Source organism: Chelmon rostratus, chromosome 14 (genome assembly GCF_017976325.1).
Source record: "Chelmon rostratus isolate fCheRos1 chromosome 14, fCheRos1.pri, whole genome shotgun sequence".
NCBI classification, from domain to species: domain Eukaryota; kingdom Metazoa; phylum Chordata; class Actinopteri; order Chaetodontiformes; family Chaetodontidae; genus Chelmon; species Chelmon rostratus.
In genome coordinates, this window is record NC_055671.1 from 9803724 (window position 1) to 9829926 (window position 26203).

The 26203-nt window shown below is 43.8% G+C and overlaps 2 protein-coding genes across 2 annotated transcripts; both read left to right on the top strand.

Annotated features, from left to right (window-relative positions):
* The first annotated feature begins 352 nt into the window (after positions 1–352).
* gucy2d (guanylate cyclase 2D, retinal) lies at positions 353–9171 on the top strand. The gene is made up of 18 exons (XM_041952209.1): positions 353–1211; positions 1329–1630; positions 1718–2090; positions 2209–2293; positions 2413–2524; positions 2653–2772; positions 2878–2958; positions 3190–3366; positions 3460–3616; positions 3712–3861; positions 4202–4350; positions 4442–4605; positions 5600–5792; positions 6264–6438; positions 6996–7094; positions 8592–8686; positions 8811–8893; positions 9087–9171. The coding sequence occupies exons 1-18, from the start codon at positions 353–355 to the stop codon at positions 9169–9171; spliced, it is 3459 nt and encodes a 1152-aa protein (XP_041808143.1).
* Positions 9172–13748: 4577 nt separating this feature from the next.
* si:ch211-284e13.4 (insulin receptor substrate 1-B) lies at positions 13749–21907 on the top strand. Its single transcript, XM_041952737.1, has 3 exons — positions 13749–14097; positions 15575–18727; positions 21873–21907. The coding sequence occupies exons 1-3, from the start codon at positions 13749–13751 to the stop codon at positions 21905–21907; spliced, it is 3537 nt and encodes a 1178-aa protein (XP_041808671.1).
* The last annotated feature ends 4296 nt before the right edge of the window (positions 21908–26203 follow it).

The window sequence follows — 26203 nt, forward strand, 5'->3', positions numbered from 1 at the left end:
ATGCTGATAAGATTCAGCATCACATTCTGTTAAACAAAACAGCTCAGCAAGATGTAAGTTCAGGTCAGGGATCATGTCTGTTCCCTTAAGACCTGAGGTTTCACAGACCTTAGGAAGCGAAAACAGATCACGCTGATCAAAATTTTCTAACTCTTTCCACCTTTTTGTCTTGTTTTCTGGAGGCAGTGATGGCTTGGGGTCGTCTCATCACCTGTCCGGCGTTGGACTAGAGGCCTGCTGAGTGCCAAGGGAGACAGTCCCATCCACAAAGACACTCTCGCTGTCACGCTAATCGCCACAGACTCTGCACTCCTCGTCTGTGTCTGAAGCATCAGGATAGCTGTGTGAGGAAATGGCAAGTCACAGAGACCCTCGCTTTCTGCACAACCTGTCCTACCACCCACGGTGGCAGCACGACTCAGTAAAAGTGAGGAGAAAAAGACATATGAGGACAGTGGCTACGCACAGTTGCAGTGGACATAGTCAGTTTAAATCATTTGCAGCTTCATCATCATTGTCATCAAAACCACGGTTGCCATCGTCCCCTGTGCAACGCTCCAGGAGCTGGTGGGGGAACTGGCTTCTTCTGCCCCTCCTCATGGTCTCATTTCTGCCCTGCCAAGCCTGGGCGACCACTTTCAAGGTGGCCCTGGTTGGACCCTGGACGTGTGACCTCTTATACTCAAAAGCGCTCCCTGACTTGGCAGCCCGCCTTGCCACCACTCGCATAAACAAGGACCCCTACCTCAACAAAGGCTACTGGTATGACTACACACTGATCAATGAGGACTGCAAGTCCTCCCGTGCCCTTGCTCGCTTTGCTGAGCTGGAAGGTTATGGTGCTGCTTTCCTGGGCCCTGCCAACCCAGGCTACTGCTCCTCAGCTTCTCTGTATGCAAAGGAGTGGGATGCTGGGATTCTTTCCTGGGCTTGCCTCAAACCCAACATGAAAAAAGGAGCGATGTATCCCACCTTCCTGCGGCCGCTGCCACTGTCCTCCCATGTGCTCTTCACTGTGTTGCGTTACTTTCGTTGGGCCCACGTGGCCATAATCTCAGAGGATACAGACATATGGGATGCCACAGGGCATGAGCTGGCCTCGTCACTGAGGGCCCTTGGCCTGCCTGTCAACCCCGTGATCACAATGGGGGACGACAAGGAAGGGCCTCGGAGAGCCCTGACAAAAGTGCGGGAAACAGACCGGGTCAGAGGTGAGTTGACGATGAGACCACAAACAAACAATGTTACATTAAAACAACCTCCACATTGTCTATATTCCACATGAATCATGCAAATATCTGAGTTTTCAATCCCTCCTCTCTCCACAGTGGTCATAATGTGCATGCCGTCTGTCCTGATTGGTGGTCAGTCCCAGTACCAACTTCTGACAACAGCCTTGTCCATGCGTATGATTGACCGCGGCTACGTCTTCATCCCCTACGACACCCTCCTCTACTCACTACCCTACAAGGATGCAAACTACTACTTGCTGGGCAATGACACCATGCTGCGGAAAGCCTATGACGGGGTCCTCACCATCACTATGGACTCTGGACCACGCAATTTCTACGAGGCCTTCAAAGATGCTCAGGACAGCTATGAAATCCGCAGCAGCACGCCTCCGGAGCAGGTGAGACTGAATATTGTGACAATTATGTGATATAGAAAAAGATAACAAATCTGGAAGAAGTCATCACATCACTGTCTCTTCTGACAGGTTTCTCCATTCTTTGGCACCATCTACAACATGATGTACTACATAGCTATGGCTGTGGAGCAGGCCCGTGCCAACGGAGGCCGCTGGGTAACTGGAGGGATCCTGGGTGACAGCAAGGGCGGCTTTGAATTTGAAGGCTTCAATCAGCCCTTGAGGTCCGGAAGGAACGGCGAAGGCATGCAGGCTCGCTATGTAGTGCTGGACTACAGCGGCATGGGCACATCTCTCTACTCCACTCATTCTCTGGATGCTGCTCATACAGACGGCAAGATGGGGGGTTTGAAATACCTCAGCCGTTCGATCCATTTCGCCGGCAGCACGCCCTACACTGACTCCGGCTGCTGGTTCAGCCCATACTTTGCCTGTACCGGAGGTGAGTGGCGTTACTGCAGGAAATAAGCATAAGCTGGTATGGTGCATATTTCTGAATTCACTTCATTCAAATCATTTCAAATTTCTAAGTTTCTTCTTCTCTTCCTCTCTTCCTAAAGGCATGGATTCAGTCACTCTCCTCTTTCTCCTCCTGCTGTTCGTTGGATTATCTGGATTTGGAGTCAACGTCCTTATTGGTTTCAAGTATGTACAGCAGAATATCAAAGAATGACATCTCGTCCAGTAGAGTCTTTCTGAATATCTCTGATTTTTAGGAAATATCGGTTGTTGTTTTCATTGCTCTTTCCTTTTTGTCTTTCCAGAAGAAGCGGCAGGGTTGGGTTCAGCTTTTCAGGCGGTGGTGGCGGTGGATCGACGAAGGTAGTCCTGACCCTGGACGACCTGATCTTCATCAACACTCAAGTCAGCAAACGGGTCAGTTCTGTGCTGAATCTCTGACAACAGTGACAGTATTTCACCGTGGCACAAACATTGTTTACCTGCCAAAGGTGATGTACTCGAAGCTGACCCATCCTCTTTGAACTGTGTGTGTGTTTGAGCAGAAGCTCAATGACGAAAGCATCTTGAGAAGCCAGCTGGACATAAAGACGCCTCACCACTCGGTGTCCGGTCGCAGCTACTTGGCCTCCACGCCAGACAGCTCGAATGTTGCTGTGTTTGAGGTGAGGCTGACACAATCAATAAACTTCTGATTTGCCATTTTTGGCACTCACACCTTCAGATGATTTTGGTTTCACAAAGACTGTGTGGTTTTGTGTAACTCCCAGGGTGACTGGGTTTGGCTTAAGAAATGCCCCAGTGGAGTAGTAGCAGGTGTCAACAGCAGCACTGAGAATATCTTCGTCAAGGTAAGTGAACGTCACTGTCACTCATCATTAAAACAATTGACTGGCCATTGTTGCCACAAAACACACACCGGTCGTGTCCTGTGGTTACACATTGACAGACTTCCATCTGAATTTGAATCTAAAGAAACAGATGTTTGCACGAGTTCTGACTGCGCTGCCACAAAAGCTGCTTCAAGCTAAGTGATATTACATCCACAACACAGACCTGATGTTCCATTGTCTTCCTCTCAGCTCAGAGACATGAGGCACGAGAACCTCAACCTGTTCCTGGGCCTGTTCTTCGACTCTGGGATCTTTGGCGTCGTGACCGAGCACTGCTCCAGGGGCAGCTTGGAGGATCTGCTCAACAACGAGGACGTACGTCTTGACTGGATGTTCAAGTCTTCCCTGTTGATGGATCTGATTCGGGTGAGAGAGACAAAATGGCCCGCTCTTGTTTCATTTCCCATCTTGCCACGTTTGTTTTTTAGCACTCACACATTTCCCCCAAACTGTCATCAGGGCATGAAGTACCTGCACAATCGTGACATCATCCACGGACGGCTCAAATCCCGTAACTGCGTGGTAGACGGCCGCTTTGTGCTGAAGGTGACAGATTATGGGTTCAATGAAATTCTGATTGCCCAAAGCATTGACACTGAGGAGGAAAAGCCAGAGGGTGAGTTCATGTGCATCCACAGACTAATTTGGTGACTTTGCGCCTACTTATTGATCTGTTTGCTTATCATTGTGAATCTTTTTACCCCAATAAAGATCTGCTCTGGGCGGCTCCCGAGCTGCTGCGAAGTCCCGGCATGAGGAGGAGGGGCACTTTCCAGGGAGATGTCTACAGCTTCTCCATCGTCGCGCAGGAGGTCATCTGCCGCTCTGCACCTTTCTGCATGCTGGACATGCCTGTCAAGGGTGAGTGATATGGCAACCCCAAAGCACGGCGACATGAAAAGCTATTTTAGCTATTTGATCTGTTCATTCTGCCCTTTATGTCCTGAGGTGATAACATGCTATGAATACCATAAGAACATTAACTGTTGCTCTCCACTAACATCAAGTGTTCACCCTGAGGTGAAAAGAAAATGACAGATATTAGAATTACAGCTGAAAATGCTGCATTGACTATATCTTATTACCAGTGACATTCAGTTTTTTTTTTTTGACTAAATTGCACAAAATTAGACACATTGGAAACAATGGTGTTGAATTTTCACTGCAGCATGTTTTGTCTGTGTGTTTTCATCTGTGACAGAGATTATCAGCAAGGTCAAAGAGCCTCCTCCTCTGTGTCGGCCTGTTGTCTCAGTGGACGAGGCCCCACTGGACGTGATACAGGTTTTGAAACAGGCCTGGAGTGAGGAGCCGGAGAGGAGGCCGAACTTTGAGGATATCTTCAAACAGGTAAAAACATTGAAAACGCACTTTCATTCCGATCTGCTCCTCCTTATATGTTATACATTTGAAAGCTGGAGGTGGTTTCTCTTACCTTCAGTTCAAGAGCATCACCAAGGGGAAGAAGACCAACATCATCGACTCTATGCTGCGTATGCTGGAGCAGTACTCATCCAACCTGGAGGATCTGATTAGAGAGAGGACAGAGGAGCTGGAGGTGGAGAGACAGAAGACTGACAAACTGGTGGCTGCGATGTTGCCCAAGTGAGTGTCCAGCAAGCTTTAACTGACACATGTGAGATATAATAAAACTGTGGGGTCATGCTCTAAGTCCGTTGAGGTCGATGAGCAGCAATAATCTCTGGAGGCCCGAGGAGCATCAGCACATAGGAGGTCAAAGGTCAGAGACAGCATCCAGTTCAGCTGACATACAGAGAGGTTTAGAGGTCTTCTGCAGGGTTTAACAATGATGCCCAGGAACTGTGGCGCTCAGGCCAGCGGCGCAACATGCAGCTGAGGCAGGATGTTAAGCTCTTGAGCAGGAAACCATGAAACAGTCAAAATATATTTTTTTATTTTTCTGTCTCAAACTTTACCATCAGAATATAACTGCAGCTCTGCTGCATTCAGACGCTGTGGGAATATTTGGTGCAACAAACCAAACCAAACACCAACACTGAAACCTCCTTTGGGTTTATCTTGCTCATACACACAACACAAAATGACGGAATATACTGCAAGTGGGTTTTAACATCAAAATGCAACACTCAGCATAAAACCACCCGATGATGTCAAACAACTCTGTCAGTGACATTTGTTACAAGCTGTTTCTATAAGAAGGTGCAATTTTATAAAGAATCTGTAATTACTTTGTGTATGTCGCAAGTTTGGTAAATAAAAATAATCTAAATTTACAATACTACATGTCTCAGTATGTGCAATGATCAACAAAAAAGTTTCTTTCTCAGAGCTGGATGTTATGATCAGAATCAGATCTTAATGAATCTTTATTATAGTAGATCAAATTTTGAAAAATGAATGCGGTCATTTGAAATCACTGATCTGCGAGTGCGAAGTGTCTTTCTTGTGTTAACTGCATGTTGAGATCTGAGACTCACACTTTGCTGTGGTAGCACTGTGCTTCCAGACACATCATTAATCAAGACTGATGATGCAATAATCAATAATCACATTTATGGCATTAGACAGGCTCATGACAGCTGACCGTCCTCCTCTCATCGTCTTCCTCCTCCTTCAGGTCTGTGGCTCAGGCGCTGAAGACGGGCAAGCCCGTCAAACCCGAGCACTTTGACGAGGTCACGCTGTACTTCAGTGACATTGTGGGCTTCACCACCATCTCAGCTCTCAGCGATCCCATCGAGGTGGTCGACTTGCTCAATGACCTCTACACACTCTTTGATGCTATCATTGGACTGCACGATGTCTACAAGGTGAGTGTTATTTTTGGGTGTTGGTATTGGGGGGTATGGTTAAATACTTTTCACTGTTTTGAACATAACTAAACTGATCTCTCATAGCATATTTAAATCAGCTTTGGTAGAAATAAGCCAAACTTGATCATGCTTTCATTCTTCTAATGGACATAATGTTTTTTTTTTTAAGATGTTAATTTTATCACTACATGCGATCTTGTTGCGAACATTGTATTCAAGGATTTGTCTTTTTTGTATTTCCTGTTAAAATTTCCACAACAAATAGATCTAGGATTCTCTGTGTTGTTGATACTTTGTTGCTCTTGAATCTGACATGAATATCTGGAGGTATTAAGGGGCTGATACATTATATCCACGATTTACTGAGCGAAATCCTTTTTGTGTGTCAGGGCTTTCAAACTTCACAGTGCTGAACTGGTGCCAGATAAATACCACATTGTGTATGTGTTTCATTTTTACGGTATCTAGGTGGAAACTATCGGAGACGCCTACATGGTAGCCTCAGGAGTCCCTGCTAGGAACGGCAACCGTCACGCAGCTGAGATGGCCAACATGTCTCTTGACATCCTCCACTGCATTGGGACCTTCAAGATGAGGCACATGCCTGAGCTCAAAGTCAGGATCCGTATTGGCCTGCACTCTGGTGAGCTCTCTGTGCTGTGATAAACTTTGCTTTGATCATCACGATACTGCATAGAAACATGTTCGCTCCAGGTTACATGCATGTGCAAACTGGCATGAAATAAGTCCAAACTCCATTCCAGAGTGAATAAAAGTTAATGCAGAGGAATACGAATACAGGAACCCAAGCTGCTAAGGCAAGGAGGTATTTTTACCTCCTTTATCCTCGTCTGGAACTTATTCCTGGAACAGTGAAACACTATCCACTTAGAGCGCTGTCATCCAATTAACACACTGCATACTTTGGATTTCTAACTCTATTCTATGCATTTCTTTGTGCACACAGGAGTGGCAGCGCACTCCTTTAGTGTCATGTATCGAGAAATAAATTGTGTACTTTTACTGAAATGCTGAGAAATTACGGAAAAGACTGGGAACAAGCAATGTATTGAAAATTGAGTCAGTAGAGTAAAAAATTGACAGACAAAATGCTTTATGATCTAAGATATTGCATGCTAATAAAAGGCACCCTGTTCAAAGCCCACCCAGCATGTGTGTGCGTGTGTGTGGTCTTTGCAGGCCCCGTGGTAGCAGGAGTGGTGGGTCTCACGATGCCTCGGTACTGTCTGTTTGGAGACACAGTCAACACAGCATCTCGAATGGAGTCCACAGGGTTGCGTGAGTGTCTTACACTTTATCATTCTCCAAGGCGGACAGATCTGCTCTTGCTTTTTAGCGTTTTTGGCATAGTTGAGAGGACAGGTGTAGTTTGTGCGCGTTCTACTGGAGGCTAAACAGAGCTTTGAGTGAGCAGTCCTTGCTAATCCTTTAAGACTATCAGCAGAATTAGAGGTCAAATTGAAGTTTCACTGTAAATGTCGTCAACGGCAAGCCTGCCTCAGCTACCCTCTGCATGCTACGTAAATTAAGTATAAACTAACTACTAAGAACATTTTACCTTTATTTAAAAATAACATTTGATTTTCTCTGCTGTTAAAAAGTTCAGAATCACCTGCAACAAAAGTTTGACTTGGTACACTCAGATAACTGCGAGTACTACTTAACATTTTTGAATGGTCTTTCATGCTTTCAGGATATAGAAAGTCTGCTTTGCAAACAGTTTTCATTTTATATGTTTTTTTAAAGGTTTGCAGACAAAGAGGAATGTTTTGTACCTGCAGAATAAAATGCTGTACAGTTCAACCAGACTGACAACTGAAAGGGCAAAAAGAGATAAAGAGACCTTTGAGCAACAGTTAATAAGAATAAAATGAATCACCAGTCCTTTGTCAAAGAAACTGGATGCTTAGCACCAAAATCTGTGCAGATTTATTCAGGAGCACGTACCTTTTTCAGGGTCAAGTGCATAGTAATGCCTATAGCAAGATGGAATGAACAGGTGTGTTGCTTTGGCAAAGCTGTAGAAGTAGAAGGTGAGTGTAGGTTAGCACTGTTGGAATATCGGCTGACCATACTCCTGCCTGACACATCACAGTTTAAACTTATACTAAACTTATTCAGTCGACCCGCTGTACACTCTCTCACTATTGAACCACTCTCACAATCCAACCAATCTAAACTGCAGAGGACCCAAAGAAAAATGGGTCCACAAAACATTTAGAGCCCATTTGCCCTGTTGTGGTTAAATAATGATTGAGGGGTGCTTACACTTTTCTGGACTTGAAAACAAATTCAAAGTCAAAGGGACACAGAGTAATTGAATCCCCTTTTTCAAAATCACTTCTTTTAGGGCCCAAACTATTAAAATGTAAGTAATGCATTTGTGTCTAAATAGTCATTAGTAAAGGAAAGTTGAAAAACATTAATATAAGAGGTGATGCCAAACTTTTGAACATGTATTTCCCAGAAGATCACACTGTAATTACTAAAACTATTCACTTTGAACTGGTCAGTGCCAGTTTCAGTCTAAATAATATATCTAAAATAACAATTATGCATTCATGCAGGAATGTCCTGAATGTTTCCCATCAGAGTCAAAGCGATGGTGAGCAGTCTACTGCCCCCCAGTGGCTTAATACCAAAAGGACAGCCTGACTTTCCAAATGTCTCAGATACAATCATTTTGAACTTTAGAAAGTTCCAAGACAAATAAAGATTAGATGTATACCTGATATTGTGCAAATCCTGAGGATGTTTCTTTATTTGCGCTCACAGCTTACAGAATCCATATCAACCAAAGTACAGTTGATGTCCTGAACACCTTGAAGCTGGGATACAAGATTCAATGCAGAGGCATGACAGAGTTAAAGGTAAAATGAATAATAATGGGAAACAAAACAGTTACATAATATACATTGAAGGCACGCAATGTATCAACTGTAGCACAGGCATTGTCATAATAACTAATCAATGGTAATGATTATTTATTCCCAGGGAAAAGGGGTTGAGAACACTTACTGGTTGGTGGGGAAGGAGGATTTCAACAAGCCTCTTCCTATACCACCAGACCTTCAAGGGTAAGACAATGTTCTGGTTTCTCTTCAACATACATGCATAAATGGGATTTAATCTTTGCACTACATTTATACTGTATAATTGTATATTATTGCAGCACGACATAATGCAATCAAGTGACCTGTTTGTATGTATGTCATATTCTGCTCTGTGTCCCAGTCACAGCACATAAAAAGCTGTAATTGTCATTTACAGGGGAAGCAATCATGGTATCGCTTTAGAGGAGATACCTGTTGACAGAAGACAGAAATTCCTGGACCGACAGAAGAAGATGGGCTAGCCTCGTGTTTTTTTTTTTTTTTTATTGATGTCCCGGCACGGAAAGTGAGATTTTTTTTTTAAGTAAAAAGATACACAGAGAGACGTGCAAATGAAAAGATGAACATTGCAACATCCAACCGCAATCTACCATAATTTGTGCGTCGCACACACCTGTGATGTGAGAATTCACACTTTTCGGACGTCTCGAAATCATTTCTATACTAAAGTAATCTCAGAGATTAGCGTTCTTTTCATTCATAGTTCTAGCACATGCGTGCCACGATAAACCCTGGCTCCAAGATGCAAAACTGAGCCAAAAAGAGGCAACTGTCCAGATTCTTTCCAACAGTTGTTTTTATACTGAAAATAAAGTACACATACGGCATCATATGCATACCAAGGTTGAATTCCAGGAGTCGGTTTAGAGGACAGCAATCGCCTAACAAGAAGGGGCTGTGACTGATGTGTCAACAAACATGATCACAGTATGTGTAATTCTGGTGTACTTCAAGTACTGTATGTATTTTTACTGATCTTTGTGCTTTGTAGAGACTTCAGAGAGATTTTATTGTCATGGACCCCCCCAACCCCCATACAGCTCGAGAGTCCATCTCAGGTATATGCTGCACTGAGCATTAGCCTTTTACATCAATGCAGAATTAACACATTAAAACATTTCCACGGTAATTTAAGCTGGCGCGCAGCGGACAGGTCAGTCAGGGTGGAGAGCTCAGGTCGGGGGAAGCTGTGATTTTGCTTTTGCAGCAGCATTACTGTGATCATTCACACATCTGCTGAATGAAGCCATATCATCCAAAAATGGTCGAAATATGTCAAACAAAGCATCTGGTTTGTTTATTTAATATTAGATTGAATTATTTATATAGATTTAAACACAATATCTTTTTGACTGCTGGATCTCTCAACGTTTTATACCACTGTACTGCGGTAGGCCTATTTGAGTTGATTTGACTGATAGGACCGTTTCATTCTAACTTATTGGTTTGATTAAGTGGATCTAAATACAAGAATGTGCTCTAAAATTTAGTTTAGATGGCTTGTTCAAATATTAATTATAAAAACACAGACTGTAAACCAAATTCCAACATTTAATGACAAACCATTTTTGGAAAAATGCTACAGGGTCCATATTATGTTTTTCTTTAAGAGCTTGATGTGCATCTACAGTATGTTTCTATCCCTAACAATGTATGATACTACATGCAGTATGCATTGTTTTTAATGATGTGTGTATTGCTTTGAACATTATGCTGACATTTTCTACCAAAACATAGAAGGCGAACGCAACATGCAAACGAGACCCAAACTATTACTCACTCATGTAACGCACTGTAGCCTATTACTGAAACATGCTGCATGCATGGCTGAATGTACTGTACAGCATGCTCTGTGGTTCTTAATAGGACAGCAATAGGAAGACGTGATTTCTGTGACATACAGCGTATCTGCTCTGCACTGATAGGCAGAATGTCTGAGTCAGTTGACTAAAATGATCATCTCCAATAATGTGCTTCAGCAGATTGAGCCTTTTCATGTGTATCGCCATCTTCTAGAGGAAAATGTTTTTCACATATTACCTTCTTGTTTTTGGGCTCTCCAGGACCCAAAAGTGAAGGTCCTGTGAGAGCAAATGTTCACTAACTTCCTCCAATGCCCAACCCCAGGGGATCCTAGATGAATTTTACATAGCATATGGTGGGGGTGGGGGCATGCATACAAAAAGGATGACAGAGTCTTCAGAGTCATTTCTTATTGGCCTGGGGATGTGTATATTTGTAAATAGTTTGTCTTTGTGTCCTGTGCAGGGTTAGGGACTTTTTAGTGGAGTTTTTTTTTCTGCTTGGGTTCCCTAAACCCCTGACACAAAAGAAGATATCAACAAAACACAAGGGTTTAATCACAGTGCATTCAAAAAGCAAGCAACTGCATTGTTCACTCGCTCTCTGTTGGCTCACTGATTGTCTGCTGCAGCACTGATATTGAAGCAACAATAGGCAGGCGATGTCAGGATGCGCTTTCCCTCCGACAACACTTTCAGTCTGTGGACTCTTTTTCATTGGGAGCTTACTGCTGACCACTCCTAACATACAGCGACTTGTCACAGTAGCTCAGCGTATAGACAGACAAAATGGCCTCTGATGACTTGATTATCAGGTTGCTTGCGGTGTAGTCTTTCACCCCATTAAGTGTTTAGCACCAGCACTGGCTCCTCAAGCACGAAGAGGAAACACAGGATTCTGAATCAAAATGAAGAACACGAGGGAAGCTGTCTGAAAGCTCCTTTGATGGGTATCTAAAGAACAAAATGAGCTAGTCTAATACGTAGGTAGGTAGGACCTACTCTTTCTAGGCTTCTAATGAATTTGCCAAATAGATAGATCCCATCAAAACTGAATGGACTGTATTGTTCATTTTGAAAAGTGATCTCAATGTGTTTCTGTAAATAAATTATGGTTTTAGTGAAGATTGTGTCTTTATGTGTTTGTCTTATTGCAAATGGTGCCCTGACAGCACATTAAATTAGGATTTCAAACAAGTGGACCAAACAATCACAAGTTCAATGAATGCTTGATATTTCTAAGTTAGTGTTTTAAGCAGTGTTGTCAATGGGCAGGGCGTACTTAAAGTATCAGCAACATTGAAACTCCACAATTCATGAAGAAGAGTCTTACCTCAACATTTCACCATAAATCCCCGACCAAGTTGCAGTGACACTAACAAGCTTTGGGCCCGTCTGTACTTGCTTGAGCTGGTGTGTTTCATTCTGCAGAGAGACAATCGAATGGGAATGTAAGGATGGCTTTACATAATGCAACGTCTGTGCAATATATGTACATGTCATAAACAACCCCCCGGCTGACTTGATAAATTATCAATGCCAAATCAGTGCTTTGGCATGTGGTATTATTTAGTGAATACTTTGTCTGCATGTATGGGTCATAATAGAAATAACCATGAAAAGTACATTTTTGGTTTTCCTGGTCCTCGTAGTGTCTTTGGTGCTCCAAACCATCCAGGTAAGTCCATTAAATGACAATAGAGGAATTAATGCAATATGTCTTGGATATAGTCGACTGGTGAGTATACTTGTGTTTATTATCTCTAATTTAATTGCATTAATAGTTGCATGTTATTATCACCTCAACCTGGAATCTTCCTATCACTATATATTACGGTCCTAAATCTCTGTGACAGCGTCTCTGTAGGAGATATTTTATCGTATCGCCACTGTGTCTCCTGTATGGGCGACTGAGCTGAGCATTACTCTCTGTAAAATCTGCACTTATGTATTTAATGGCTGCATGACATTCAGCAGCACTATCCCAAAAATATGTTAGGCCTGTAGCTGCGTAAGCCTTGACCTCTCAGACAGCATGTTCTGCAGTTCTTTTCCTCCTCTAGTCTGTGGGGGTTAAACCCTCCCAAATAAATGCCGAATTACACAACAGAAACTGTCTGATCGTCCACATGATGACAAACGAAGTCTTTCTCGGCTGAACACCGTGTTCCTCTGTGCACCTCATCAGTGCTAAAGCCCCCCCTCCAACTCACCGGCATTTGACTGGCACCGAGTTGGAAATGCCAGTCTAGCAGAAGCTGCGTCAAGTCAGCCAGAGACAACCAGGGGGAGACCGGAAACTGAGCGAGTTGGCTTTCATAATTAAAGTATATTAAGACATAACAGACCATGGTGACTTACTGAATCATGACTTCGTGAAGTTGTAGTTGATAAGCAGACAATGTTACAAACAGAAAAAACAGACCTGATTGTGACATTCGTATCATGTATTATTTAACTGTACTATCTTTCTGTTTTAAGAGATAACAGAAAAGGGAAAAATTGTGTTTCACTGCAGGGTTTCTGACCTGAACCCACTGTCCCAGGCTGAGAAAGTCATTTGGGAGTGCTGCTCCTCCACATTTTAAAGAGGTAATTTTGATTCTCCCCTCTGAGCGTCAGGAGACACTGGACAAACCTGGGACTCCCAGAACTGCTGATGGTGCAGATGGAGCAGGCAGGGAAAACAGCATACCTGTGACTGGGCTGTGGTTGTCCTATAACCCTCGTCGCTGACCAGGACGAGTGATGAAACCGTGCAGGATATGATAAGGAGATGGACAGCGAGCCCTCCTCAATTCGAAAGGGGGTTTTATTTTGAAAATCATTACAGGAAGTTGCGCCTTTATTCCGCCTACCTTGACGGTGGTGGGTATAGACTGACTGTGGGCAACCTCAGACAGGTGGAGGAGACGTCCTCGCGCAGCTGAACTGCACCGTGGTCGGACCTGATCGGGCAGGACTGGGCTGGGCTGCGGGACGAGCGGCGGTGCACGCTGTGCACGCTCGGTGCGCGGATCCTCCTGCAGCTGCTGGATTCACAGGATGAGACCAGATCCAAAACATGCTTTGGCTGATTTTCCCATCCTGAGCCTTCGCACACATGCTGGACACTTCACTGTGGACGCGGGGAGGACGAGCGATGTAGTTGCAATGGATTGATGAGGAGTGCACATGGACTTTGATTTTTCCCCCTGAGATTATTGGCTTGTAATATCTATCACACTGCCTTGGCCATGGAGAACCAAGCAGCCGAGCCGCAGAACTATGAAGATGTACAGAAAAGCGGCTATCTCCGCAAGCATAAATCAATGCACCGGCGATTCTTCGTGCTGAGGGCGGCCTCGGAGCATGGTCCTGCTCGACTGGAGTATTACGAAAACGAGAAGAAATTCCGCAGTAAATCACCTGTGCCCAAAAAAGTCCTGAACCTGGAGACTTGCTTCAACATCAACAAGCGGGCAGATTCCAAGAACAAGCACATGATAGTCCTTTATACCCGCAGCGAGAGCTTTGCCATCGCTGCAGACAGCGAGGAGATCCAGAATGAGTGGTACCAGGCAATGCTGGACCTTCAGTGCAACTGTAAGACATGAGAAGTGTGATGTGATTTCTGCTGTCTGTCCCTGCATCAGGCCTATCCTGCCGTAGGCTGTTTGTTCTCCATACACTATTTGGCTCGGCCATTCCCGATTGTTCATTGCGTATCAGTGGTTCGGTTTGTTGGATTATTGGCGCTGCGGGTCTGCTTCGCCCGTTTAATGTGAATAAATCAGCCTAAGTGGTGCCGTTTGGACGGTGTGTTTTTAACCGAGAGGCAGGTGGATCCGACTGAACGGGGTAGACTAACACGCTATGGGCGGCATGTGCTGTGTTTGTGCTGCACAATCTCAATCAGCGTTGGTTTCACACAGTTATAATCTGCGGATCATTTTCCGTCTGCAAAATGCAATTTGATGCATTAAATTGTGTGTGATAGTATTCAAATGATCGCCTTTTCTCTCTAAAACGCAGCGCATTTCTTGCGACGGGGTATTTTTTGCATGGCGCAGTGGGCATATAGCAACCATCCAACGGATGCATCATATAGTAGTAGCCTATCGCGGTGCACTCCGCTGGAGCCTGTGTTTTTGTTTTTCTGCACAGCTCTGGCTGCCGTTCGCCTAACCTACATTTCTGTTGCGCGGTGCTGCTGGTAGGGAGGAGATGGCATCGTCAGTGCGCTCTCACTGGAAAATGCGTTTCTGTTGGTTATCCTCGTGTTTACGTTGTTATCCTTATGCCGGAGCCGAGCACCACCACCCACCCTCCCTGTAATCCTTTGCATTTCAGGTAGTTCAGTGTGATGGGCTTGACCGGCTTTAATGTTGTCATGTTGTGGAAGCCTAAACAGTCACATTAGAGTACAGACCCCCATTTTGTTGAGATTTTGTCTCAGGAAGAGCAACAATAAAGCACTGTTCTTAATATAATTTTATTGTTTGCTTGTTCATAAGAGACTGAAGAAGAGATTGGAGCACATTAATACACACACACACACACACACATATATATATGTTATAGTGATTCCCATAGGAATCATCTCTAATAGATTAATATGTTTCTTGAGGACGGGATCAAACCACCTGTCACTTGTTCAGTGAAGATAATGTTGACCATGTGGCAAGAAAAAAAAAATCAGATACTGTAATTTTTCATGTGATTGGCATTGAACTGAACTCTGATGCATTATTTCACAACTGAGCATGATGCTTTTCAGTAGATGTGTTCTAAACCTCCTGAGGCGTAATTAATTATATAGCTGTAGCTTAAAAGTGATGGTGATGAACGAGCTGCAGCACAGCCACTGGAGAGATTCTGCATGTATCAATTTAGTAATGACAGAGAAACAAAGTATGACTTATTAGTGTCACATGCACTGGTTTGTCATTTTGGCTTCGATCAATGTTTCAACACGTTATGTGTTATGTAAATCTGGAGTTTTTAGTAACGAATGTATGATGTGTTTATTCATCCAATGCCTTAATTGCCTTTATTTATTTATTCTTTATTGTCTCCTTAGGTAAAACTCCTGAAGACTATGGCAGTAGTGGAGAGTGTAGCTCTCCGTCTCCTGTTCCAACCTTCAAGGAAGTGTGGCAGGTCAAGGTTTGGCCTAAAGGTCTTGGACACGCCAGGAACTTAGTGGGCATCTACCGGCTGTGCCTAACTGACAAGACAGTCAACTTTGTCAAACTCAACTCTGATGTGGCAGCTGTGGTGTTGCAGCTGATGAATGTTCGCAGGTGTGGCCACTCAGAGAATTTTTTCTTTATCGAGGTGGGACGCTCAGCGATTACTGGCCCTGGAGAGTTCTGGATGCAGGTGGATGACTCTGTGGTGGCTCAAAACATGCACGAGACCCTGCTGGAGGCCATGAAGGCCCTAAGTGAGGAGTTCCGCCAGCGCAGTAAATCTCAGTCTGTGGGAACGTCGTGTGGAGGTGGTACCGCATCAAACCCCATCAGTGTCCCGAGCCGTCGTCATCATCCTAATCTGCCACCAAGCCAGGTGGGCTTCTCCAGACGAGCCCGCACAGAGACTCCTGGAACTGGAGGCAGCAGCACGAGCACTTCACCTACGTCACGCCACGGTTTCCCAAGGGCGCGAACTGCCAGCATCGGGGCCAGGTCGGAGGAGGGTGGGGCAAGTGCCAAAGGGACATGGGCCAGCTCCAGCCCAAGTCTTAATGGTTCCTGCTCAACTACGCCGACACTGAGGCCCAAACCCACCAGGGCCCCAACTCCTGCTAAGATTACCCTCAGCCTTGCACGCTACACACCTAACCCCGCTCCCTCTCCTGCGCCGAGTCTGTCCTCCAGTTCTGGTCATGGCTCAGAGTGTGGCCTAGTGGGGGCGGCAGTGGGAGGCATGACAATCTGCTCCTACCCTCGTGTGTCTCAGAGAGTTTCTGTTTCGGGTTCACCGAGTGACTATGGCTCCTCAGATGAATATGGCTCCAGTCCTGGGGAACACTCTCTGCTCGTACCCAGTCTGTCTGGACATCATGTGCATGGAGAAGGCTCCTCCAGCTATATAGTGATGGGACAGCGAGAGGGTCTCCTTGGTTCCCATCATCGCTCAAAAGGCAGACGGATTCTGCGGCGCGCATCCAGCAGGGAATCTGAGGCAGAACGCAGACTACTAAGTAAGAGGGCCTCCCTGCCTTTGGCAGCCCATGAACGACTAGCCCCTCATAGAAAAGATGAAGATGATGAAGATGATGAAGAATACGCCATCATGTCGCAGAGTGCTAACCGAGAGAGAGCTGATTTGCAGCATGGCTCAGGAGCTCTGGCAGTTGGGGCTGGGCAGCATAATGTAGTCGGGGAGAACAGGAAGAGGGCTGACAAAAGCAGAGGAGAGGTGGATGCAGGAGCAGCTGTGGATAGTGGGTACATGTCAATGCTGCCTGGAGTGACGTCTCCTCCTGTTTCACTCTCTCTCTCTATAGGTATGTCTGACGCCACTACTAAACCTGGGGCAGATGATGAGTACATGGCTATGACCCCCAACAACAGTGTGTCCCCCCCTCAGCACATCCACCAGCCCAGCTCAGAGGGCTACATGGTCATGTCTCCCAATAGCAGCAGCTCCACAGACCTGCACAGGCTGGGCATGTGGGATAGCAGGGCCAGCATGGAGAGCCGGGCTGCCAGTGACTACATGAACATCTCACCTGTTTGTAGCCGCTCTGCCTGCAGCACACCACCTTCCCACCCCGAGCAGCACCAACTGCAACCAAAAATGTTCAATTCCTACTTCTCCCTGCCACGAGCTTATCAACATACTCTCTATAGTCGCTTCGAGGAGGACTTGAACAAAGGGGAAGGAAAAAAGGACAGCAGTGGGCATGATAGTGCTGGGAGGGGAGGGGGAGTGGGCTACAGCAAAAGAAACAAAATTACAGTGGGCTCTGCAGGAGGCTGTCAACTCTCCATGTCTTCCTCTTCCTTCTCCTCCAGCTCAGCCAGCAGTGAAAGCCTGGAAGACAAGTCCATATCAGCAGGGAGAGGGTTAAGTTTATTAAGAACTGGTGCAGAGTACAAGAGTGCAGGAACATGCACGAAAGATGGGCGTCACCATCAAAAACGTGGATCAAGTAGTAAGAGTCCAAAGCAACAAAGGAGGGGTCGCCCCCTCAGCGTATCTTCAGACATCACTAAAGCTAACACCTTGCCCAGGGTGAAGGAGAATCTGTTACCATCAGTGTCTCAAAACGTTGGTGAGTATGTCAGTATTGTCTTCAAGGAGGACAATAAGTATGACGGAGGTGGACGTGCAGGGTCTAAATATGGACAACCTGTGATCCATGGAACCCTCCGGCCTGTGAATCAACCGCTCCTCTGCCACGATAATCCTGCTAACCTTCCTCGCAGCTTCTCCGCGCCGTTGTCCACCTCTGGCGAATACGTCAGCATGGATTTAGGAAAGACCTCAACACCCCTGACTCCTGTTAGATCCACATTCAGCAGCCCACAGGGCCCACCAGCTGTTGCCCCCAAGGCCCGCCATGAGCACGGCACGTCCTCTCCTCTGGCAGCAGAGGGCAATGCCGGGTACAGAACAAAAGTAAAGATGGCAGCAATGCCATCAGATGCCCCTACTCCATTTACGGACAACAAAGGTTCAGATCCCAGCATTTCAGCAAGACCTGCCATCCACTCTGGTCAACCCTTAACCATGGAGAAGGAGACCGGGTTGGGCTTTTCCCCAGTCAAGTCCTTCCAGTCCCCTGAGCGGAGCAGCAGATTGGTCCGAGGTGACCCGCAGGGACGGCAGAGCCACCGTTCAGAGACATTTAACTCGCCTCCCTCCCTACCACGCCACCCACCCTCTTCTACCTCCCTCTTCCCGGAGGGCAGCCAGGCAGCGAGCCATCGGCATGGTTTGGATTGCTCACTGTGGGAGAACAGGCAGGCAGCTAGTTTATCTGCCACACCTCCACCACAAGCCTCCACCTCATCTGCTGAACAAGGCCTTAACTATATTGACCTTGACTTGGCCATTAAGGAGAGTCCTCAAGCTGGAGTGGAGCGTACCTCTGCCGCCTACAACATCGGAGCAAGCGCTATGGGCAGCAGTGCCGGCTCCAGCCTCAACACTTATGCCAGTATTGATTTCTATAAGTCAGAAGAACTGAGAGCACACCAGAACAGTAGAAAGGATGGTCAAGGTAAGCAATACTGGATCTGCAAACCGATCTTAAAATATCTGTTGAACAAGGGGAGGGGAGGGAACAGTTTGATAACATCTGAGATCTGACTGAGGCATGTTTTATGTTCAGAAAAGGCATTCTCACATACAGTGCCATCTTTTATGATATGCATGTGGTTGTAGTGTCTATGGTGGCACACAACCCTGATTCCAAAACAGTTGGGATGCTCTTTAAATTGTAACTAAAAACAGGATGAAATAATTTGAAAACTAAGATTTTACCAAGAAGTTTTATGCAGTGTTCACTGAGCCCATGTTACCAATCAACCTGTTTACCTGTGGAATGTACCAAACAGGTGTTTTTGGAGCGTTCCACAACTTTCCCAGTCTTTTGTTGCTGCTGTCCCAACTTGTTTGAAGCGTGTCGCTGCATTAAATTCAGAATAAGCAGATATTTACAAAAATTAATGAAGCTGATGAGGTCAAACATTCAATTTCTTTGTGTTGTTTTCAGCTGAATGTAAGTCAGTTTGTTTGGACTCCGAATTTTAATTACATTAATATTGAAAATGAAAGCTTTGACAATTGTTTCTCATGTGATTTCTGAAACTGATCATTGAAAGATTGTATTAGGAGGAAAACTCCCACTCGTTGACAACCAAATAGTAATTTAATTTTCAGTAGAGCTGAAACAATTAGTCAATGGGCTTTGAATTTGTAAAAAATCTTTAACAGTTTTATAATCGATCAATAATTTCAGTCATTTGGCACAAAAGCCAAACAGTAATCTGCACCCATTTTGATAATTAATATTTGCAGTTATTTCAAGCAAAAACACCAAAAATTCACCAGCTCTGGATTTCAAATGCAAATATTTGCTGCTTTTCTTAGTCCTCTGTGACGGCAAACTAAATACCTGAACTAAAAGACTGTTGGTCTGACAAAACAGGCAGTTTGATATTCTCATCGTTGGATTTAGAAATTTCCTTTTTTTTTTTTTTTTTTTTACAGATTAAATGATTATCAGATGACCCATGAAAATAATCACCTGATTAACCGCTAGTTCCAACACATTAATGTTTAACAAGTGAAAGTGAAAGAAATATTTCAAAATAGGTGAAAGGAGAAACAAAATCTAATTCCTGCTAATATTTGTGTGGCTGGATGTAATCTTTTTATGCATAATCCACAGACAAGACTCATGTCTGGGTCTTAGTCACTCCTTTTCACTCTCCTTTTCATCCTTTACTGATGTGTACCTTTGCTTCAAGCTGGAGGGCAGCACCGTGGTTCCAGGCTGTGGGCTGTCTGTAGAGTCTCTTATTATCACAAGTGGGTGTTCAGAGAGCAAAGCCAATTGATTTGTCTGCTGGTAATGAGCCATTTCACATAAATGGAGGTAGAGGGGACAGAACGCGGGCCAGGTGTTTATGTTCATGTGTGGGTGTGTGATATCGGCTGCAGGATCTCACATGGCAGCTCTGAGGTTTCCCTCACATGGCACACATGACAATTACTTAATGGTTAATGTTGCTGGCTGAAGTACATCTTGGATGGATGTACGCTGAGATACATACACTCCTTTTACATGTCTGGAAATAAAAGCTGCAGGAGGCAGTATGTGAAAATGTAAATATACGGGTAAATATATCAATATTCATCAGAGAACTAAATGGAACAAACAACTTGTGTACCTTATTTATTCGGAGCAGCTACAACATTTGCATGATTGATTCATCTAATGCTGTTCGATCTCTGCACGTACATGTACAATCATAATAATTGCCTTATTTCAATTGGGGATGGTGTATTTACGCATTTAACATGCATCGCAAGGAAAAGAAGGCTTCGTTAATTTTCTTTAAATTACTCTTTCAAGTAATTTTTCACACTGCGATTAATGACTGAATGTGCCTCCGCTCCTATAGGCTACAAACAGTGTTTATTTTGCTTTCATTAACTGCTGCCATACTCTAATAATGGAAGTCAATATATGAAGCGTGGATATAGGGAGGATGGTAGCTGCACTGCAGTTAATAAAGCCTCTGATAAACAGGGTCTGCTCTCAAATGTCTAATCAACACTCAAATATTTTTTTGCTAATATCGCATTACTCCGCCTGTTTTAATCACATTTTAATTAGACCCTCAAATGCAATCCTTATTAAAATATCAGAATTAGATGAGGGGGTTTATTTGCACCCCTTGTTTTATTTGCAGCATTGTCACATCTGCATTACGAGCAAAGTGTCAGTGTTTATGTGAACGGAGCAGGAGAGCAAAGTCTGATTCAGTGGTGTAACTTAAACCTTTCAGGCAGCCTGATGGTTGTAGATACTTAATTATCTTTATTTGATCCACTTACAGCATTATGAGTAGTTGTTAGTGAACAACGCCACAGCCCACCCATGTGCTAGTATTGAAGAACTTCTTTTCATTCCTTAAAACAGTATGAAATTGTAACACTGGATATCTGCACCACAAACCAGACACTGCAAAAACATAAATACGAATTGATTGCCATCAGCTGGTTGTGTTGAGGTTGCGGGCGGTCATTTGACCCTGAAAGTGGATGGAGCAAGTGCTTAGATTGTCTCAGCCACTCAAACCACATCTTCATCTGCCCTTTCGTCTGAGCCTCCCCTCATGTACGACTTTTTATTCGTCTTTTATTGATAAAGGTATTTCGTACGGCAGCTCTTCTCTTCTGCAGCCCCCAAGAGAAAATCTATATGATGTAGCAATGAGCTGTTTGTGCTATTTAGGTGGCTCATTAAAAAGGGGAGGCGGTTCAAACTCACTGGAACTGATCAGTCTGACGCAAAGACAGGACGCGTAATATTGACAACAGTGTGCGTGAGACTGCAATCAGAAAATCCTTTTAGAAAGATAGCATGTGTGATATTTACCCAAGCAGCCAGCAGGAGCTGTAGATTCAACAGAGGCAACAAACTTTGGAGAATAAACTGCCTGACTTTCTGCAGCATTATGTGTGTAGAGATTTAAATTCGATTTACTGTGAATTATTATTTAAACTATAATAATGGATAATACGCTGTTAAAAAACACCAATTACCGTGAGCTGCAGATAAACCTTTGTGTTTTGTTTTGTATTATTCAAACTCCGGCCTGTTTGATTCCCTTCTTGCAGATTGTTGATCTCAGTCCTGGTCCTGGATCTGAGCGTGACGCCGGTGTGACAGCTCCACGCTCAGTCTGTGAGGGGACGGTGACTCGACGGTTGCCACGACAGAACTGTACACTGGAGTCTGAACACGAAAAACCCTGGAAAACTCAACCCCATCCCGTCGGCTGTCTCTGTCAACCAAATGTGTGCCAAACACACACACACACACACACACACGCACACACACACACAGGGTAAGGAAAATGTCCAATTTTTGCCTCTGTTTTGAATGAAAATGACATTTGATCATCATTTAACTTAACTGTTGATAAAGGATGACAATTTGCTATGTGATTGTGTGAGTTCTCAGTTGGCCATTATGTTGATCACGGTGGCTCCGTCACACACCTACAATCATGCAGGCGAAGTCAGACGTTAACGAGGCTTTCAGGGAAACACACACATGGCAGAAAGAAGTCCATTTGTGTATCTTCATTTCAAACACATTGGCTTGCGATTGGAGCAGTCTATTGAACTCAACTCTATTGACACAATCGCAGCTGCATTCGCTCAACTTGGATCCTAAAGGTGCATGTTTTTATAAATCGTCACATCATCCTTTGTCTGTATTTGATAAGTTAAAGGATCATCAGGTATCATTTTGACTCAAAATAAGAAGGGAACGCAGTTTGGCAAAGGGTTCATACACTCATATATGCTGTCACTGTAAACTTATTTGATTTATTATACACAGTTGCCCAAAAAAGTCTTTATACTTCTTGACCACTTTTCTTGTGCTACAGAGGGACTTCAACATGTGCTTCATTTCTGAGGCACTGTAAAGTACACTTCATGAGATTGGCAATGAAATTATGTTGCACAAATTAAATTTAGATATAATTTTAATGTTTTCTGTCAGTTTCTCACACAAGAAGTAAATGGTCGTGTGAAAATCCCACACATCTTATGCAACCTTTGTGAAATCTACAGGAGTGTAAACTGCATTAACATAGGATTTCATACAGTATGATTACAATGACATTTTCACATGCAGCTGATCTTTGGGTCGCAGATGAGAGGCGAGAACAATGGCTCTCTTTTTATCCGTTCAAAATTGTCATACTGTAATTCTGTGTTTTTTCACACAGAAAGAAGTTTGATCCCTAAAGCTCCAGATGTGCACTCACATCGGATGCGTGTTTATACAGTCCCAGCTCTGATTATGCATAAACTAAACATGTCTTGTCATGTCCGGTGGCTAAATCTCGAATGGTGCCAGTATGAAAATCTAGTCAGTACATCCTCAGTGGTACTTGGTGGGATTGACTTACTATAGGGTGTGTGAAGGGAAAGCTAATCGATCACCTGTCTGCGCAGTATGTAAACACACAGTGGGTATTCTGTCCTCCACTGTGCTTTAGAAAATTAAACGAAACTGAGTCATTTTTATCCCTAAAAAAATACAGCGGATCATATTTACGTAGACACAGACACTTCAAACCTTCAGTAGCTGCAGCTAAAAAACAAACAGATTTCACTTGACTCATGTATGCTGTATTTATGCTACCGCTAAAATGCAGCAGGGAAAGACCAAATGAAAGATGATAGTATGATAACAGACTTACTTGTGAAGGAAGCTGAAAAACATTTTTAAACAGTTTAGGGACTGTCCAAAAATTATTGGAGATGAAAAATGTGAATAATCTATCGCTGCTCTTTATTTCTGAACAAATAGCTGCTAAGCAAACACTTGTTACATGAACAATCTGAGCACACGCAGCAGCTCTCTGGCCTCTGGTGGACTTGAGCGGCCCGATTTTTCCCCACGACCCCCAGACTCCATTTAATATCACCATAGTAGAAGAAGCTGACAAAGGACTGTGAAGTCTGTTACACGATGCCTGAGTCACATGGCCATGTGTGCTGCAGATGTTGGAGAGCGCAGTGTTCAGCATCAAAATGAAAGCCATCTTTGTGATGAAACTATTGAATTTAAAAAGTACACGATAAATCTCACAGGGGGAGAAAGAATCTGAGATGAGAAAAAGTTAAGACCCTCCCCCTGCACTCCTAAAAAAAACCCTGTAGTGATTGTAGTACAAATAAAACATAACTCCCCCCCTTCTCTGACCCCCTAATAATTTTCATACAGTCCCTAACTGCAGCCCACATATGAAATCATACATATTTGAAACAAATGAGACTAGATAATCATTTCTTTCTTTTTTCTGACTCCTTTATATCCAAAATTGTTGACCATTTGAATTGATTACGACCAAATAAGATCCCACGTGAATGCATTTTAAACCAGTGTGTAGCACAAAATCTTTGAAAAGTGTAAATACTTTTTTGGCAACTGAGCTTTTCTATAAAAACTGTATATTATACTATAGTATATACTACAGTATACAAGTAGAACGACAGAAACTATAGTACATACTGTAGTTTGTTTTCAGTTAACACAATTCTAATATAAAGTGACACATTACAATGGTATATGAAATATACAGTATACATATAATGATTAATACTATATAGCCTAGATATCTATATACTCTTTTATAAAGTGCCTCATTTTTGATTGTAGCTGTTTTTACACAGGTAATCTTGAAATGGGTTGTGAAAATGGAAAAAAAAAAAGTGTTGTTTCTCTCCTGAGTCTTAATTGTGAACCTGTTGATCTTTACAGAAGACAGACCGGAAACTTCTATTGCTATCAGTCAGCCATAATCAAATTGCCTTACTGTGTTTATCAGAAACATGGAGAAAAAAAAAATCTCATTTTTATTTTTTGCAGTGCCTAACACTTCAGCCACAATGTACGCACTCCCTCGCTCTTTTGTTTGGCTTCGTCAAGCTGAGGTCTGGCCAAAAAACACACAGCAAAAAAAAAAAGAAGAAGAAGACCATGTCTTTGTCTTTCTCTCAGTCGTTTCACACCCTGGGACGCATCCACTTCAGGCCCTCCTGTCTTTACTGTTGTCCACTACCAACCAGCTGACGGCCTGTTGCAGGTTATTAGTGGACACTGTGGAGCAGAGAGCTCGCAGAAAGAACTCATAAATCTTGTACATGCGGATTCTACATTATATAGATTTTTAATGTCGAATCATGTTTTTAATGACTATTTTAACTTCCCCTGTTTTTTACAACAAGAAGAATACGCTTTTTGGGATCTTGTATATAAAATGTGACTCAGTATTAGACAGAAAATGAAATACGTGCACTAATTTACCTGCAGTGTGTTTTGAACCCCAAAACAAACACCGAAGGAGGTGATTTCATCCCCTCAGAGCAGCCGGTGCTGTTGATCTGAGCTAAAACAGCCTTAACGGGCTCGCGTGTTGCTCTCTTTATCTGGACGTGGATTCAGTTCCCAGAAGGTGTGAATAGTGCTACTTCTCTCCCGCTCTCTCGTCTTCTCTCTGCACTCTCTGGACTTGGTCTAAACTATACGAGGCGCTCCTGCTCGGTATTTTCTCTTTCACTCCGTGTGTCACATTCTGCTGCTGTCAAACAAATTGCCTAAAAAGTACAAAGTCTGACAACAATTCAAAAGGTCTCCTGCAGGATTACGATCAGGTGCAAAGGGTAGACGCACAAAGTCAGTCATAGATCTGATTTTTTTTTTTTAAAGTCACTTTTTCACCTCACAGCCACTGGGCCAAAAAATACGTTTGTTCAAATTTAACTGGAGTTTTTTTTTAAGGTATGTGACTTATAGTTTCTGACTGGTTGCGTACTGTATCCAGCTGCTGATGGAGAGTTTGGCCATGTTAATGTGAAGAAAAAGAGTCTACTGGATATGGTGTTGCAATGCCAAAGCCTTCACTCCATTCAGTGACCACATTGTCTGAGTCGGGGCTGGCTGTGTGTATACAGGGTACAAACAAAGAAGGCTTTCTTGATGTATTTTTGACACTGGTAGCTTTTCCCACATTTAGATTGAGTTTTTCTTTTCCACGGGGCTCTGGTTCACCAACCAAATACTTTTGACCCTGTGGCAGACATTAAAGGCTTCGCTGCACTTGCGCGCTGTCGACACATGAAAACAAATTTGAGTGTTTTAATCCTTTGAGGTGAAAGAGTGCGGACATTCACTCTGGCCATCGCCGCCCTCAGCTCCCATCTGAAAGGACGCTCAAGTGCCTGGCTGCGATTAGCGCTCATTGATCGGTCATGTTTGAGTTATCTCCACGCAGAGATAGAAATTCAAGCCAGAAAAGCAAGTCTTCCACACCTTTCTGTAGTATTCAGCCAGACATGTGATCCTGTGCGACGGACTTGTTTCCGGTGCCAAAGTTTAATGTGTGAGTGGTGATTTCTGAGCTTCACCACGCAGGCTCGAGGAACCCTGACGCCAACTGAT

Bases quoted from the DNA above. Each gene is read 5' to 3' on its own strand.
- gucy2d (XM_041952209.1), top strand. From the start codon at position 353: ATGGCAAGTCACAGAGACCCTCGCTTTCTGCACAACCTGTCCTACCAC. The intron at 2,294-2,412 runs GTATGTACAGCA...TTGTCTTTCCAG, and splicing joins AACGTCCTTATTGGTTTCAA to AAGAAGCGGCAGGGTTGGGT. The intron at 3,862-4,201 runs GTGAGTGATATG...CATCTGTGACAG, and splicing joins GCTGGACATGCCTGTCAAGG to AGATTATCAGCAAGGTCAAA.
- si:ch211-284e13.4 (XM_041952737.1), top strand. From the start codon at position 13,749: ATGGAGAACCAAGCAGCCGAGCCGCAGAACTATGAAGATGTACAGAAA. The intron at 14,098-15,574 runs GTAAGACATGAG...TTGTCTCCTTAG, and splicing joins GCTGGACCTTCAGTGCAACT to GTAAAACTCCTGAAGACTAT. The intron at 18,728-21,872 runs GTAAGCAATACT...TGTTGATCTCAG, and splicing joins CAGTAGAAAGGATGGTCAAG to TCCTGGTCCTGGATCTGAGC.